Below are 18,724 nucleotides of genomic sequence, written 5' to 3'. Positions count from 1 at the left end.
ACTTCAGAGATTCCACTGAGTATGTAATTCCACATATAATCAGTATTAAAATTGTTTGGATCATTGAATTACATTAGGAGGTGATGCTAACATTGCAGTCCACAGATAAGAAAATGATATTTGTTTTTAAATAAAAAAGAAGTGAACGTTCAATAAATTGCAAGCAACAAACAATTTCCCATTCCTTATATTGGTCTCAAGTACAAAATACAAATGCATTACATATACACCCCCCTCTTAACAAAGTAAAAGATAAAAACAGTCGAGTAAACCCCAAAATGAAATACATATGAAGTAAGGACCAAATAAAAGAATATGACCTGCGTGCTGTCCTTGAGACTACCATCTGTGATCATTACAAGAGGCAGCAGCAGTTAAGAAAGAGGAGAAAAACAAAATAAAATCACTCTATAGGCAGCAGCATCACAATCAATACCGATGCTAACCACAGCGCTATTTTCATCAAGAGAAAAATGCTAGACAGCAATCCAGCAATCAGGTAAAACCACAATTACCCCAACAGAGGAGTCACAGATCAAAATGAATGAACTGCAAGTTAGGATGCAAAAAGAAAACAGAAAAAAAACACTCATCCTAATGAATTTAGCCTCTAGAATAAATCAGCTTTCTTCTTCTGCATGTCTTGTTTCCATTTTGGCTGTTGATAGAAAGCATCTTTTGTTATCCCAAATACAGTCTGAAACTCCTCATCTGACAGATAGGCCTGAAAAACCAAACAGAGACAATGTTTGTCACTACTATTTCAAAATAGATATTAATGAAGTGACAACATTCACAAAAAATACCAACCTCTCTTCTCTTAAAATCAATTCCGGTTACTGGATTGTCAGAGTGAGCCTTCAGTTGGTCATAACTGAAAGTATCCTGCACCATCTCTTGCTTTAGTTCTGAACCTTCCCCATTGCTTTCAGATGCAGGTGCAACTACATCCGTCTCCTTGACTTCAGGAACTTCCTGAGAACCCTCTGTGTCAGAAAAGGGATTTTCACTTTTTGCTCCCGCTGCAAGTAATCAAATGTATCAGATCTTATACAATTTCAGAGATTACAAAGAGCATCATCAAAATGTTCATTTCAGGGCAACCAACGAAAATTATAATTTTCCCTTTTTCATAGGAAACAAAAACATATATGAAAAACAAGGATGAAATATATGCAAAAATATGAAATATAAAGACAAAATGGACAAGAAGTCCATCCAATGTATGATCTACAAACCCGAAAAGTAGAGGAAAAAATGACAATCTGCTCGCAACTCCCACCCAATCAAGCAGAATTAAACTGACTGGAATATCCCAAAAATATTTTACACTGACACCAATAAAGATGCTAAAATCTAATTCTCTTCCATAAATAAACCACTTCCTCCTCCTTACTGTCAAAGATTCTGTCTTTTCATAAAAACAGTCCAAAGTGAAGCCAAAACTGCACATTGCTAAAGAATAATTTCCTTCTTATTTGCACCAACACCAAATTATACTCCCTTCATAAAAAAAGGAGGGATATGAAAAAATCGCATAAAATATTTCCAAATCTTTTTTCTTGGTCTGAAGGCCCATAAAATGCTGAACCAACAAAGAGTAACTATTTCTTGGCCAAACCCACATCACTGCAAGTCTGCACACAAGGCAACAACCTAACCCAAATTTGCCTTGTGAAAAAACAATGCAATAAAAGAAAAAAGAGATCAGCATCTTCACATCACCTTTGCACAGATGACATTAATTGGAGAAAAAGACATAGGATCACTTCTTTTGGAGCATATCACAATTCACAAGTATTAATTTTCCCTTGGGCCAACAGCCCAACAGAGTGTGCACTTTGTAGGTATATCAGCCTTCTAAATCATCTTACATAACTCAAAAGTAGGGTCAACTAGATTTTCTAACATAGAGTGAAATTTGCAAGAAAAAATTCTGAAAGCATGAAGATACCAAACTCTTTTGTCGGACTGGAATGGATTGAACGAGATATTACTGACCCGAGACAAAAGATCTAAAAAATCTAAATATCTCTGTCGTTCAAATTCCTTTTAGACAATAAGTTCCAAGAAATAGCACAACACAGTGAAGTAGAGAAGAATCACCACATTATGATTCATAGGTAACCAACATAAGGAAGCAAACATTGGAAAAATAAGTCACCATGTCAAACAGCTACCAGAAGTGTATTTAAATGACATCCTCTACTGTGCACTTAGATAACCAAACGAAAGAATAATAGCCCTCATTCATGTCCCTTGAAATTAATGTATATACATAGCTAAATACACCACCATTTACCAAAAGGGAGAAAAATGAAAAAGGATGTAACTAAGAAAGATGTAAACAATATTAAAACTCAGATGCAGGATAAGGGACTTTTAGTGGGGTCAGAAGTGGGGTCAGAATAAAAGAAATTACAGAAACAGTCATTCTCTATCATGCATAGAAAATCTCATGTAGGTAAAGAAATACTTTGCTTTTCTTACCAGAAGCTCTAGTTGCCGAGGGAGGACTTTGCACAAGAGGACTTTGCGCAGGAGGACTTTGTACAGGAGGACTTTGCACAGGAGAGGCATCGGGTGTTAACCTACTCTTTTCAGCTGTAAGAACTGATGATAGCGCAGCAACTGCTGCAGCTCTTTGTGATCCTTGACCAGTTGCAGAAGGCTTGGGAATAGAAGGTTTGGTTCCAGAGGATGAACTAAATGCAGAAGATAAAGCAGCTAAAGCTTCTGCTCTTTGCCTTGGTCCTCCTTCACTCAACCCATTGGACTTATCCTGGCATGGAAGTTGATTTATTAAATGAATTTCTCACAACACATGCAAACACATCATCAACATCATGTACTAAATTTTTTTGAGCATGGATCATTAAAAACAGGAGAAATGAGAAGGTGCTAAAAAACAAAAATAAAGCAAAGAGGCACAAAGATCAAATGAGCAAGCTTTGTATTACTAGTTACACCTCAATATCAGATCCAATATGTCATATTGCAACATTCATAAAACCCAAGGGAGGTTGTTGTGCACACACCATTTTGCTGATTGATTATTGCACAGAAGGAAGATAGAAAGAACTAGAGCACAGAAAGGGGAAGGATTGGGGAAGTGAGGGGAGGGGACGCACACTTCCTAATGAAACTTTCTTCCTGAACTACTTAACTAGGATGAAAAGCAGCTGCTTGTTAACAATGAGTGCTTAGTAGTGATTCATGGAATGAATTACAAGCTATGCTTGTCTGCAACACCTCAGGTGGAGACATGACAGTAGCATCCACTAGAAGTAAACTGCAAACGATACTGTCACAAGCAATTTTAATTACCGTATGGGATGATTTTCCGGAGGAAGGATTGAATGCAGATGATAAAGCAGCTAAGGCTTCAGCTCTTTGCCTTGGTCCTTCTTGATTCCCATTGGACTTATCCTGGCTCAGCAACAGGGATCCAGTGTCCGTGAATTAGAGAGGGGTAATATATGATAATGCTAAAAGATTTTAAGAAATTTGACAGGTTTCCACCCTTAATGTAGTTACATCATTCAAACTGCTAGGAACAAAACATGATTCCAGCAATTAACTCCTAATGTGAGAAGTTCCAATTGAGCAAGGACATGAGATGGTGTCTACACACCACTACTCGACTAGGATGAAAAGCAGCTGCTTGTTAACAATGAGTGACTAGTATTGATTCATGGAACGAATTACAAGCTATGCTTGTCTGCAACACCTCAGGTGAAGGCAGGACAATAGCATCCACTAGAAGTAAACGATACTGGCACAATCAATTTTAATTACCGTATGGGATGATTTTCCGGAGGATGGATTGAATGCAGATGATAATGCAGCTAAGGCTTCAGCTCTTTGCCTGGGTCCTCCTTGATCCCCATTGGACTTTTCCTGACTCAGCAACAGGTATCCATTGTCCGTGAATTATAGAGGGGTAATATATGATAATGCTAAAAGATTTTAGGAAATTCGACAGGTTTCCACCCTTAATGTAGTTACATCATTTCAAACTGCTAGGAATAAAACATGATCCCATAAATTAACTTGTAATGTGAGAAGTTCCAATAGAGCAAGGACATGAGATGGACATGAGATGGACATAAGATGGTGTCTACACACTCCTCACTTCAATTATCTACATGCCGCTCAAGGGGAAAAAAAAGGAAAATGAAAGGTTGAAGCCTTAAAACACCCCACTTCATACCATATTGCAATTTAATATTATATCCATAGGCATTAGCATAGTTATCATTAAAATAAAAAAATTGTATTAAAACCCATCATAGGAAATCCATTTAAAGAATACCTAAATGTCAATGCAACTCTACTCACCCCACTTCATACCATATTGCAAGTTAATAGGAATTAGCATAGTTATCATTAAAACAAAGAATTTGTATTAAAACTGATTATATGAAATCCATTTAAAGAATACCTATATGTCAATGTAACTCTACTCCATTGATGCTCTCTAACGTACTATCACATCAAAATAAAACCAATCTTCAATATCTCCTCTCTCTACAAGAAAAGTTCCACAGAACCTTCTCTCTCTAAAAGAAAAGTTCCACAGAACCAAAACTTATGTAACAACACAAGTAGCTTAAAGAAGTAGCCCCCAACTTATGAAAAATGAAATGGAACTGAAGAATTCTGCAGTAGGAATGGGATAACTGAGAATCTTCAGACATAATATGATCATGGATCCCTTTTATATAGTAACATAATTTATTACACAGCATTTTGCACACAGGTGTCAGAGGAGATTAAGGTGCAACATGTTTGATAATATAGAATGCTTACATCCACAGCATGGCCAATCCCAAAGAGTATTGACACCTTCTTCTGGAATGAGTTTCCTTGAACCTACATTTTAGTAGACATATTATAAGGAAAATATATCAAATAGAACAGAAGAAATCCATCCCATTAAATTACTTTCACTTTTTAAAACAGACTACAACTTTTTTTTTTTTAAACACGTTGCCACGTAAACTTGCTTTCACACTTTATCAACCATATCAATTCTTTAATCACATACTAATTTGGACACTCTGCCTCTAAAAATATAGTCGTAATTCTGGAATCTGAATTGCAAGAGTAACAGAAACTATTGTCTCATACTTTATATCCTAACATAGTTATTACACTTAAGTAGGGATGGCAATTTTCCCTACAAACCATTCATATACTCATACTTTGAAGCATCTAAGTGATTAAATATATGTAGAAATCTAATTTGGTAATAACATGACTATATCGATGGCATTACTGGTATTCTCATAAGCTGAGATATCCTACAGTATAGATGCTTCAAGGTCCCAAAATTTTACATTATGAATCCTTTGAATCAACTTCCTGAAATTACCATAATGATCCCTAACACAATTCTCTGCCCATCCAGTCAGCTCCTCACTTCCCTTTTTATTATGAGAGTTGTGCTTCAAATTATCATTTGCTGCATTCTGTACATGCTTCCCACATTTGATTGGTTATTGTTCAAAAGACTTGTGTATCTCAATTAAATGGGTTAAATATGAAGTAAAAAGGTTAAAACCCATCCAATATTACACAAAATCGTCATACACTCAAACTTAAATGTGTTTCTAATTATTTCCTACTTTACAGTAAGAAATCCGTGAAATTTATCTGTATGGGTATATTGTGCTCTATCTCAACCTTATAGACACATGCCAAAATATAACATATTTTAGTATAAGCCATCCACAAAGATTACATGTATATATATACATATATCAGTCCTTCTCTTAGACGGACCCCCGCAAAACCATTTTCATGGGTACCAGGAGCCGAGCGCTCGGAAGTGCATTTTTGCTTCTTCTTTTTGTTGGCTTTATGTTAGGTTTTAACTCTGGGATTTTGGGTCCACAACCCCCATTCTACACCCTAGGAAGGTATGGGGTGAACCCATACCCTATACGCCACTGCCGAGCACTTAGCGCTGGTTATCCACAAAAAAAAAAATAGCGGACGCATCTGCCCTAGGGAAAAATCGATATGTATATATATATATATATATATAGAGAGAGAGAGAGAGAGAGAGAGAGAGAGAGAGAGAGATTTGTTTTAGGACATACAGTGGCTTTTGCAAGATCCCATGAAAAGTATTTCGTAAAGAAGCGAGGTTCATTTCCTTCAGTAACTTTGTACAATGGTACATTAAGAGACAACCCCTCCAAAGATGCCGCCATCTCTATGTATTTCTGCACAAATCTTCTATAAATGAATGGAAAGTGTAGTAACATGGAACATATGACAAAAAACTAAACATTAAGGTATACCTTTCCAATTTCAAAAGCATTTTGTTTTTCTTTTGAGTCTACACATTGTCCAACCCAAACAAATACTTCAGCACGTGTGTCAAGTATAAGGATATCCTCAGTCAGCAGATCATCTTGAGTAAAGTTGTAAATTTCCTCCACCTGTCCAATTAAATACAGAAAAGGATTAGAAACCAGTAATACCGGAGTCAAAATACAAGGAAGTTTCAATTATACTTAAAGGCCATATAACTCACCTGAAACTTTCCTGGGGAATCCACACCGAAACAGGAACGATCAAAATAAGAACAGTTAGAACGGAACTTGCTTTACAAAAAAACTACCCAACTTAGACATCATTTCATGTCATATAGTAATTCAACAAAGAGGAAAACTTAAAGTATTACCGACTTTAGTTACTGTACTTATTAACAGAAGTTTCTACCTTTGTTGAATGAGAATGTGAACAGGTGGGGATCTCTGACAGTCTCCAAAACAACTTTATTACTGGTGTAACTTTGTTTTCCTCCTAGTGCAAACCAGAAGGCTGAGCTCTCAGTTCCCTCTTTAGCATGTTTTAGAGTTACTCCTGGCTGTATTAGCAAGGCATATAAGGCTCAAATAAATGAACATTATATATGAGGCAATACTGCAAACTCAACATCTATGATATATTTAAAGACTATTAAGAAACTACATTATGCCAATCCAGCTTATAACTTCTATCAAGTATCTTTCTAAAAAGGAAAAAAATTCTATCAAGTCATGCCCAGTCAACTTTATTTACACCAATCATCTTATTTCTTTTATCAGGTGGAAAGAGTGCCCCAGTTGTCATTCTAACATGGTTACTTGAAGCTTGACTAAAATACATTTTCTTTAGAAGAAACAAATGATTTATTATAGCTAACCGAAAATATGCATCGGTGGACAAGGATCCCTCTCAATGAACATACATAGAGAAAGAAAAAGAACAAAAACATAGAGCTATACATTTACCAAGCCAACCTGGTTATGTTGACTTTCATGAACGATGCATCTACAATAATTTTACAGGCAGATAGTGTTACATAAAAGCCAGAAAGAATAGAATTTTATTTATACGGAATATACCTTCAAAAATTCTGCAAGTTTTGCTGCTAACTGTTGCTGCTCAAAGGTGCATTGATTTCCGTTCCAAACGAACATTGAGGAGCCAGATTGCAGAAGGAAACACTCGGTAGAGTTCAATGACGTCGCCACCTAAACAAAAATAATATATATTCTATCTATTATATCTCTATGTAGGGGTTTTTCTCTACTCCGGATGTCCGGAGTTTACACAAAATCTGATTTAAGCTGCTGAATTCATTGATATCAATTAATCTATGCAAAAAAAAAAATGATAATAATAATAAATAAAAGGATAAAAGAAGAAAGACCTAATGTAGTTTGAGAATTAAATCCCAATTCCCACCGTCACGGCGTACAAGCAATAATTCGATGAAAGATAAATAACAAACACGGCCAAGAAAACAGAAAATAATAAACCAACAAGCACACACAATCACACCGAGATTTGTTACGAGGTTTGGCAAAATTCCTGCCTATGTCCCCGGGAGAGATCTTCGTTCTTCACTATGAGAATAATAAGTATAAGATTACAATTGGACTAAATCACATAACCCAATCCCCAAATCCCTTGTACGAGTTAATTACACTTACACCCCTTGAGGTTTATCGTCTTTTCACATATACCCCCTAGGGTTTCAAAAATTACACATACACCTCCTGAGGTTTTAAAACTATTGCATATAACCTCCTACAAGAGAAAAAAATAAATAAACAAAAAAGAAAATATTTGTATTGAAGTTGGACCTTACACCTTGAGTAATCTTATTAGGCCATTTCACCCCTTAGCATGCTTTTTTGCATAATTTCTCATCATTTTTCATCTCATATAGGGGGTTATATGCAACAATTTTGAAACCTCAAGGGGTGTATGTGTAATTATTGAAACTCCAAGGGGTGTATGTGAAAAAACGATAAATCTCAGGTGGTGTAAGTGTAATTAACTCCTCTTGTACACCCTTTCACAAAGTGTTTCCCAAGAACCCTAGATCTCTCACCCAAGATTAATTACCTAATCTTGATCTCACTTATTCTAGATTATGTCCCTCCCAAGAATCCTAAGGACTTGCTCACTCTAATCTAATTCTCTCCAGTTTTTCTAAGCCCCTAAGGTCCTATTTATAACCATAGGCCTAAATTACAATCCTAGATAAAGTAGGAAGAAAGTTAACTTTGAGTAGGAAATAAGTTTCCTTTATACACAAGGAAAACCTCAAAACTTGCCCAAAACGCACTAGGAATCAATAACCTTCCAACACCTATTTGGACTCCTAATTTCATCCTAGAATACTATGGAAATCCTCCATGAACCGGGAAATCTTCAAATGCGAGCCAAATTAACAACAGATCTACAACCACCAAGAAAAATTTAAAAACAAATATTGAAATTGCAATTATTTTTGTAACTTTTTCATCCCTTTATAACCTATTCTACTCAATTCAAGTTCTATATGATTTCTCTTACAGGGCCTTGATGATGGAGACTTTACACCCCTTTGCATATGAAGAAAACACCATATATAGCTCTCTTTCATCATTTCCCCAATTAATCACATCAAACTTCTCTTAAACACAAATATTTCTCTCTCTCTCTCTCTCTCTCTCTCTCTCTCTCTCTCTCTCTCTCTCTCTCTCTCTCCCTCCCTCCCTCCCTCCCTCCCTCCCTCCCTCCCTCCCTCCCTCAGGCATCCCTCACTACAGACTAGCTCCAAAAGGAAAAAACTGAAGTATCTAAATCTAATATGCTTATACAAAACCTAAAGAGAAAAGCCAAAATAACCGCATTGAAGGTTTCCCTAAAATAATACAATCCACACCATAATAAAGTTTAAGAGAAAAGCATAGTAGTAGGAACCATATAAATTTTTCTATACTGGGAATGCAGGGTAATCTTTTATCTTTTTCGTCGCTTTTACTGTTTTACTTTATATGATATGCAAATTTTTGGACATGGGAATAACGAGTTCTCCCTGGTCAGCACACCCAACCAGCAAGGAAATTAGCTAAACACACTATCTGAGGTCACTCTCCCAAAATATCAGAATAATATTATGTATATATATATAGTCATGTAGGGTAAATCTTCTGCGTGATTACAACATATGAATTAGCTCATACCGCATCAACTTGCGCTGCTTTATTGTTATGAACCGAAGTTCCAGATGATCGAAAAAGTGCAACACAATCTGCTGTATAAGTTTCATCTGTCAAACCTTTCTCCTCAACAAATTTTCTATAACCAGAGCTCAGGCCACCCTGAAGTGGAAGTCAACCGAATTAAATAGTTAATAATAAACCCCTAAATTCAAACTAAGCAATTTATATCAATAATCAAAATAGAATCCTAATATGAACATGAGGTTTTTGCACAAGCTTAAATATAATACCTTCAGGACCACCATAGGCTGAAAGAGCGCAACAAACTGTGGTGGCTCTTTACTTTGAAATATGTGACCCTGCAAGAAGCCTTGTTATATGCAAGTCCCAAAGACACATTCTCCAACTTGACTAAAGATAGTAGTGATACCTGAACTGGTCTTCCCTTCAGTGAGTTGAACATTGTGTTAGCCAAATGAGAAGCCATTTTCTGGTCCTCCTGAAATGGGTTATATAATAGAAACTCTTTAGCAGACCTCAGATAGTGCGGCTAAGGTTTTCTCAATGGAACACATAAAAAAAGTCTCTGTTTCTTTATATATAAGAATTGTAACAGAGAGCAAAGCCCCATTCTTTCAGTTATTTGAATCCTAGAACTGGAACAAAGTGAATTACCTCAATACTATCCTTTCCAAACCAACAGCACAAAAAGTAATCTTCTTTTCTATCACCAGAGTGGTAGGTATAAAGAATGATGTAGCAATCTCCACTGTAAAATTTACCAATATCTTCCTTAGCCAGTGGAGTTTTGGCACTGCCATCAATGTGCCATACCTGAAAAAGAAAATATTCAATATTCTGAAAGATTTCGACAAAGCAGCCTAATTAATTAAGTCATTACTAGAGGCATGACTGATATATATATATCAACTAGACCTCCATCTTTCCACCTCCTTCAAGCAAGGGTGGGACCTCCTCATTTACGGGAGCACCTTTTGTCATGCCCTTAACACCAACACCCTGTTGCTTCAGCAAAGCTAGCAGAACACATATATACCATATTACATAAAGCTAATAAAGAAGAATAAGTGTTTAGCTTAAACTGAGGAATTGATAATTACCTGCTACTTTCCCTCTTCCCTCCTCAGCACCAGAAGTTGCTGATCCTGATGGCCAAGAATCAAAGTTGGACTTGAATGAATGCGTCTCATGGCCTTGAATAAGCCGCGTTATTCGTGTTGATTTTGGTCTATTTTGACTAGCAACAAATTCCTGGTGACAAAAATCAGAATTACATTTACATATTTCACTGGAAATCCATATGTTCATCATCATGAAGAAACAAATGCAGGCCACTACCTCCGCTGCTTGGCCAGCAGCTTTTCTCTCCTCCACTTGTGTCACCCGGCCAACCCAAACAAATACCTCAGAACCACAGTCCAGTAAGTAGCATTTGTTGTTTTCAAGCAACGATTTAGATAGTTCGCCTTCTACGACCTTTACTTCACCACTAGTTATGCTTCAAAAACCAGGAATTACAAGTTAGAACCTTATGAGGATTATACCAATGTTTAAAATATTGGTTGATATTTATGTTTTTCAGCACACTGACACTTGAAGGTGGGTGGAAGGAGTACCCTTCCACCGTATCGCCAAATTTTCGGCAACACAACATTGATTTCAATTTTTGACTGTGTCAGTGGATCCTGAAGCTTTTCACCTTAAACTTCAGTTTCCTTGATATATACAGATATTTCGACTAGAATTTCCTTCAACTCTTTTATTCAAACCAATATTTTCGTTCCTTTTTTCTTTCTTTAGAATTTTCAAATCCAACCATTGGAATCCAACAACTGAATTCTATGCAGCTGTTGCACCACATGTGAAGCCGCTACAGTCTGCATAAAGCAGACAACAACTGGAAAAAGTTCAAAAATTTAATGCATTATTTACTCTCTCTAATAAACCCAACGCCAAATCAATCTTTCACAGCTATAGTTTAATATTTTTAATGTTTAGTGTAGAGAAAATGTTTTGTCTATTATAATCTTGTTGTTTATAATGTTTATTTCAATTATAGTTTTTAAGTTTAGTTATGTTTTATAGTCCAGTTAGATAATAATTTGACTATATTATATTTAATAAGTATACTTTTTTTAAACGACACAAGCCTTCATTAATAAATTAAATTGTACAACACAGAGGACAAGATGTCCTCTGAAGTTAAACACCATCCTATAACCAGCATCTACCTACAATGAAAGCAATTAAAACATGTATCAAAAACATCAACTGAAGGCATTAAGAAACAACAGCATTCCCAATCTGAACAAGTAGCAGAAAATGAACACTCCCTAAATTATGATGACACCAAAAGCAAACCCTCTCCCACAAATAGCCCTCCTCCTCACCCCTCATCCCTCACATCCTCAGATATCTTTCTATTCCTTTCTGGCTAAACAACCCAAAAAACAGCCATCACCGCACATCTTCCCAACACCTGTCCCCTCTTCCTTCCTCCAAAAAACTTGTTCTTCTTTCAAAGTAATGCCACACATGCCAGCTCGGATTACACAACACAGATTGGCCTCCCTAAATATTCTTAACCAAGGAGATTATGCTAACGAAATTGTTACACATCAAGAAATTAACATGCCATCAAGCAAATACCAAAATTCTAGTAAACAGTACAAAAGTATCAAAGAATTGTGACAGTGACTGTATTCAAACAGTTATTGTTTATATAGCATCATTACTTTTGCTGCCTCTAGCGCAGATGCTTCACTTTGAAAACAAGCAGAGATAGAAGAACAGAGAATATTAAGGTAGTTTCATTATTTGTTTTCCACAAAATTCTGGAATTATAGTCAGATTCAAATCTGCCTGCTCAACATATTGAAACATATCAATTAGATATTCTGTGCAGCACAAAGACAAGTATCAAGATTGAGTCCAGAAACAAGTTTGAGGACAAATGTTTTGAGTTTATAGGTCAGCATGTGCTTACTATGACACCTGCCACATGTGAATGCAAACACATGCAAAGGGCATGTGCACACATGAGAGAGAGAGAGAGAGAGAGAGAGAGAGAGAGAGAGAGAGATTTTTTCACCGACACTTCTAGACAAAGAAAGTAACAGAATATGAGAATACCTATAAAGTATAGCAGAAGTGGCCTCTGGAACTACATCATCTTCAGTGGTAACCTTCTTGGCAATCGGAGCAAAACCACCCATTAGGACCCAGAACTCACCAGAGTCGGACTCCGTATCTAGCTTCCCATCATCTGGCATGGTGAACATTATTTTTGAACAAATTAGTAACAGGTGAGATGGGTAAGCACAGAGTAAACATGTAAGGTAATACTTTTTGTTGAATGATGCAGGTCCTATATACATAGGTAAACCGTATACTGTAATGCACTTACCAACTATTGCAACATCACACACCCCATCATGATACTTTTCCTTCAAAAACTGGATTGCTTCCAAAGCCTTGGCCCTTTCCTGGATATTGGAATTTGCACCATTGAACTGAAAGATCTTATTCTGAGTGTCCAGGATGAACACATCATCATGATTCAGTGAAGAACGCGCAAAAGGAACCTACACAATTAAAATACAGAGTGAAATTCCCTTGAGTCTCCAGCAGAATTACATTAAAAAACTTAATTGAACTCAAGAATCTCATGTCAGGAGAACAGGATACCTGCTTCATTCTGACAACTCGCTTTCCTCTGCAGGTATACAACCGAGTGTCAAATTCTTCTTCCTCGGGCTTTTTAAATCCAGATGCAACACCCCCCTCCAGTGGTATAATACAAGGCTTGAAGTATGACAAAAATTTGTCGGATTCATGGCCTTGAATTTCCCTATGTTGCACTGCACGTCCTCCAAGAACTGCATCTAGTTCAACAGTTTTAATAGCTGCTGTCCCAGCTTCATCCTATAATAAGAAGTAGTGACATAAAGTAAGACTATATTTTTAAGTAGCTCTTACTTCTATATACCAAAAAGTCAAGGCAAGTTTAAGCTTTGAGCTGGTGTGTACCACACAGAGAAGATAGATAGATAGAGAGAGAGAGAGAGGCAAAAGCACACCTGACTTGTATCTTTCCCAATCCAGAAGTGTATGTCATAGATATAAGCACCCCCTTTGCTTTGTGTTGTCTACAAAATGTGTCAGATGAGTGCATGAAAATATATGAATGGAAAAAGCCTCTCGTCCAAAGTTTGATCTGTCATTTTTTAACATGGTCTCTTCACCCACTCCCCCTCCTTCCCCTTACATGCAAAGAAAGGGCAATGGATAAAATTTTGGTAGAGAGCCATTAGTAATAATGTGCACCATATTTGAGTGTTGAAATTTAATCAGTGCAAAAATCCACCATACTTTTATTAAACCTTTTAAACCCCAAAATAATAGATGATATCATAATTTTCACTCAAGTAAATAAGGAGAAAAACAAAAATGTTATTCAAGAATGATATCAAATTATCAATCACCCCGAGAATTTCAACTTGTGCATTTCCCAGAAGAAAATTATGTTACACTAACAAATGTAGTTTTCAATTTTCTTTCAAGGCAAAATGAACAAAACAAAAGCATTAATAGTAAAGGCTTTGAAAAGAATAAAAGAGAATAAAATTGAAGACAGTACAAACCTGCAAGATAATATAAGAATCCCCCATATAGAAGTTTCCATGTTCAGATTTTGGCAAAGGAACTGGCTGGAAGTCCTCAATTCGCCAAATTTCAGTCCCTCTATAACATGTTAAGTTTGACAACCATAAACTTGAAATGCAACATGTTTAACATATGTAAAGGAATATAAATATATATATATATATATAAATTAACATATGCCTACGACAACAACAAAGCCTCAAGCCAACTATTTGGGGTTGGGTACATGAACCTTGGTCCTCAATTCAGTACTATCCTGAGCATATTTTCACTTAAGTCACTTTTACTTTTCTGTTTGCAGTGGAAGTAAAATGATAAGAAGTTTTCCCCTCTCCTTTGTTATTGTTTAAAAAGAAATATTTCCCACACTCATTGTTTTTTTGAGTCACCACCTGTGCTAAAAGGATACACTTTTTGGCCTGCTCCCTGAAAAGCTGGATCGAAAGCTTTTGTAGAGCTAGACATTGCCTGAAATTCCTTGTTGGAATGTTTCTTTCAGCAAGGCAGAATTACTTTGAATCCCGTGTTTCAATATCTAGAAATTCCAGAAAAGTTCACTGCAAGAATAAAAATTAAAAAACTGAAACAAACAAAACAAAAGGTCTTTTGTTACAAAGAGGTCAAGAAAAAAGAAAAATAAAAGGGACCACCAAAATGAATACTACATCATTATCTATATTAATTGCCTGACACTTAAGAGCTGCCAAAACGAAAACTACTTAATTTTCTGATTTTTCAGAATAGTACAAAGATCAGCATTGATACTTGAATCAAATTTCAATAGAGATGCATCGATAATTCTTATTGCTGGTATAAATATCAGCACTGGTACTCAAAGCAGAACTTCTACAGAGATGCTAATGTCATTCTTACCACATCTCAGCTCACTATACATCTCCATAACCCTAAACTAACAAAAATGTACATCAAAGAAGCACCAGTGCCTGATAAAATAGATATATACCAAGTAGCATAAACATGTATAAATGACATCATGCATAAGAATGAAGGTCAAGTGCTGCATTGTATTTGGAATTCGGTGGTCTAACTTGGTTGATAAGTCTCAGTACTTGAATGTCAGGGTCTAGCTTTTGTGTTGGCCATTGAACCTTGGATCGGATTTTTAAGTTACCTCAATTGAGATATTCAGATATGAGAGAAAGAGAAGATGGTACTAGTTTGCTACTCCCGCGGGCCCTACTTACTTAAAGCTTCTCTACTCCAGGGGAAAACCATGGACTTTGAAACATTTTGATGGACTCCCCTTCCCTGGAATGTTTCTCGAGTGAGATATTTCCAAAGGCACTTCCACATATGTTAGTATCTAACTCTCAAACATGAATCATTGCTTCCATCTCTTGCTTTCCATAGAGCTGGAATTTTGCCCATATAGTCTTTCATATAACTTAAAAACCTCTGCTCAGTTTACCCAAGACCCTCCTCTTCATGCTTTGTCCCTTGTAGCTTTCTTTACTTGATAACCTTGCATTCATAGTGATGCAAATACCTAAATTCCACCCTGTTTTCTCTGACCATATCTATAGAAGTTTACTGCCCTTTTTCTTCCTTCCTTCTTACATGTGAGCATGCAGATGTCTGTAGACTATATTTGTCAAAAGACAATGCATTCAATAATACTTGAGCCAATGATCATGTTGTCCTGAGATTTTCCATCTTTCCATACTCCACAGCCATACTACTAGGTGGTTCTACCATGCAGCCACTTACTGGCTTTAAACTACTCCCTAAAATTACTAAACTTATAATTACTAAATACATATCTTTAATATTATAAAGCCAGAAGAGGGATTTGGTGTTACAGTAACAGTCTTATAAAAACAACATAATAAATGAGGGCATAGTTGTAAAATAATTATTAAAATAAAATTTAAAAAATAAAAAAAGACACCCCACCACCTTAAAACATGGAGAGAGTGGTGTAAAGTTATTTGGGAAGTTATAAAAAATTATAAAAATAATTAAAAATGTCAATTCACACGCGCGTGGCGCGTGCCAAGAGGCTAGTATATATATATATATATATGTTGATTTAAAAATCTTCATACAATGATAAATTTAACACTGACATGAGTACGGTCCTTCCCATGAAGTTCACACTTAGATTATCATGAATTAATTTTATACATAGATTTTATATATATATAAGAGAAGTTTGGCCCCAAAGTTCATCATATTGTTGTAACATAAATTTTTGTGTATATACCACAGATAAATAGATTATTTATCTCTTCTGCCCGTACAACTTGCATTGCAAAGCTAATCAAAAACCATTGACTTCGAGTATGCTCGAGTATTGAAGAATCACGAGCAAGCATTCTTATTCTCAATCAACAATGGCCATCTTTCTGTATATGCATGTTTTGTCAACTCCAGCTAGTTCCTCTACTTATTTATTTGTTTTAGTAACAAATATTTGGTATTTCCAAATTGGCTGTATAAAATCCATCCATGAAGCATCTGCTTGGTGTATAGATGACATATCACCAAGTTGCAAACCTTGCATTTACTTACTGAAACCACTAATGAGAAGAATCCTCAAAAACAGCTTACTCTGGATCACAAAATTCCTGAATCCAACTCAATAAGAGCAATAAGAGGACAGCTTCCCGGATTTAAAAGTTCTCCCAGTATTCCCATAAGTGAAAAGTTACCCAAGAACTGAAATGTCTCTGGTGATCAACAAGACAACAATAACGGAAACAGGACTGCCACCTAATTTAGTATCAAATCCAAATTCACAATTTTTAGCAGTTATGCTATATGAATGTCCATGAACACATTGTAGTGAGATTAAAACAAACAAAGAAACACACACAGAGACAAGGTTCTACCAAATGAAAGAACCTGATAAGGTTTCATTAAAGGCATTCACAAAAGTTCATATACTCAGCTAATCACTAAGATCTTCTAGTTATTGGGTTCAATCACTTGCTTAATCATTTCAACTCAAACCGATTCAAGCTTTCGAAGAATTTAAATAAAGAAAAAGGTGAGATCAAACAATACCAACAGCCATACACGATCAACCAACTAACAAGAAATAAAGAGGCAAAAAAACCAACATACCCACAGATCAAATATTCAGCTTTATCTAAAAACATAAACAGAAAACGAAAACAATCAGAACCCATTAACAGTCAGATTAAAAGAAATGAGTCAAATGACAATTGTAAACAAAAGAAACGATCAGAGCAAGAGATCAAATTATGATTGTGAAAACAAAGAGATCTAGATAACATACAGCAAAATTGGAAATTGATGGAGCTGAAAAGAGTATGAAAACAGAGGGAGTGGTCGATCAGAGAGAGAATTGACGTACCTGAAATGGATCTCTGTGTAATGATGGTGGAGGTGGTGGGGGTGAGAGATGAGAGAGAGAGAGAGAGAGAGAGAGAGATGGGAAATGGGTATGGGAAGGACGAGCTACAAGAGCTGGCAATAAAGAGAGAGTTGGAAAGGAAAGTGAATTATTGCTGCGTGTGTGCGCTTCTCTCTCTAACTTTTTTTGAGCCTTTTGAGATTTGTAATTCAGAGAGAGAGAGAGAGAGAGAGAGAGAGAGAGAGAGAAAAAGAGACAGCGAGTTACAGAGAGGAACAGAGAAACAAGGAAGGTATGAATTATGATGACGAAGAAGAACAACCGAAACAAAACGCAGCGGAGCGAAACGAATTGAGAAAGAGAGAGAGATGTTTGGCAGATAAAGTCGTTATTTAAGGCAAAGATCCGGTGACGGAGGCACCGGCCATGTTGGCTTTCTCTTTGCTTATTTGGAATTTCGGGTTGGAATTTTCTTTTTTCTCTAAATACAATTTGGATTGTTAAAATGTCACTTTACTGAGTAGTTTACTCTTCTTTTTATTTTTGATATGGGAATTTTTTTTGAGGTACTTTTCGTATGTTGAATTCTATGACATCACATTACTATTTTCTTTGAACGAAAGGAAGGAAAATGGGGGAAATATACACATATGAGAAAATTGCAACATTCTTTAAAAAGTTTTATATTGGTTTACGATTCTTTTTTCATTTCTTATTAGTCCACTAATTTTGTAATGTTTCCTATTATGGTCCAAATTATTAAATTAGCACACAGTGTCATATATTAGTTATGTGCTACGCACATGAGGCACTGGTGTAATTTACTAATTTTTCACTCAGTTTCATATTGGTTCACTAATTATTCACTTAGATTCATATTTGTCTACAACAACGTCCCTATGTGCACGGCACATGACTAAAATAGACAATCGTTTGTGTTAATTTAACAGTTTAAACCATAATGGAACACGTCACAAAGTTAATAAACCAATATGGGACAAAGTGAAAAATAAATAAACCAATGGTGCAATTTCCTCATACACATACACATAGATTTTCTCTTATAGAGCTCTTTTTTTTTAGTCCAAACAAAAAATAGCATGATAAATCATTTCAAGTGCTCAAACTGGTGATAATCTGGGTCACTTTTAAATGAGTTAATTGTGCTCAAATAAATTAATGAACACAATTTTTTTTATAA

The 18,724-nt window shown here is 35.9% G+C and overlaps 1 protein-coding gene across 6 annotated transcripts; it reads right to left on the bottom strand.

The window, feature by feature from the left end:
• Nucleotides 1–157: 157 nt before the first annotated feature.
• Nucleotides 158–17,869, bottom strand: VLN2 (villin 2). 6 transcript variants are annotated; one of them, XM_086246391.1, is made up of 25 exons: nt 17,524–17,869; nt 14,593–14,763; nt 14,162–14,261; nt 13,598–13,666; nt 13,206–13,442; nt 12,925–13,102; nt 12,651–12,783; nt 10,857–11,016; nt 10,619–10,769; nt 10,434–10,534; nt 10,173–10,331; nt 9,928–9,996; nt 9,788–9,856; nt 9,519–9,656; nt 7,404–7,532; nt 6,736–6,883; nt 6,548–6,558; nt 6,312–6,452; nt 6,108–6,233; nt 4,813–4,875; nt 3,799–3,900; nt 3,328–3,429; nt 2,491–2,782; nt 811–1,022; nt 158–724 (listed from the first exon to the last, which is right to left on the bottom strand). In XM_086246391.1, the coding sequence occupies exons 2-25, from the start codon at nt 14,646–14,648 to the stop codon at nt 611–613; spliced, it is 3,060 nt and encodes a 1,019-aa protein (XP_086102517.1). In that variant the 5' UTR covers nt 14,649–14,763; nt 17,524–17,869; the 3' UTR covers nt 158–610. The 6 variants fall into 6 exon arrangements, with proteins under 6 accessions (XP_086102517.1, XP_086102520.1, XP_086102519.1 ...); XM_086246394.1 differs by having other exon boundaries at nt 10,857–11,007; XM_086246393.1 differs by having other exon boundaries at nt 14,593–14,740.
• Between the last annotated feature and the right edge of the window lie 855 nt (nt 17,870–18,724).

This window comes from Dryas octopetala, chromosome 6 (assembly GCF_963921425.1).
Source record: "Dryas octopetala chromosome 6, drDryOcto1.1, whole genome shotgun sequence".
Lineage (NCBI taxonomy): Eukaryota > Viridiplantae > Streptophyta > Magnoliopsida > Rosales > Rosaceae > Dryas > Dryas octopetala.
The sequence above is the reverse complement of the archived record's forward strand: the minus strand, read 5'-3'. Positions and strand labels throughout refer to the sequence as shown.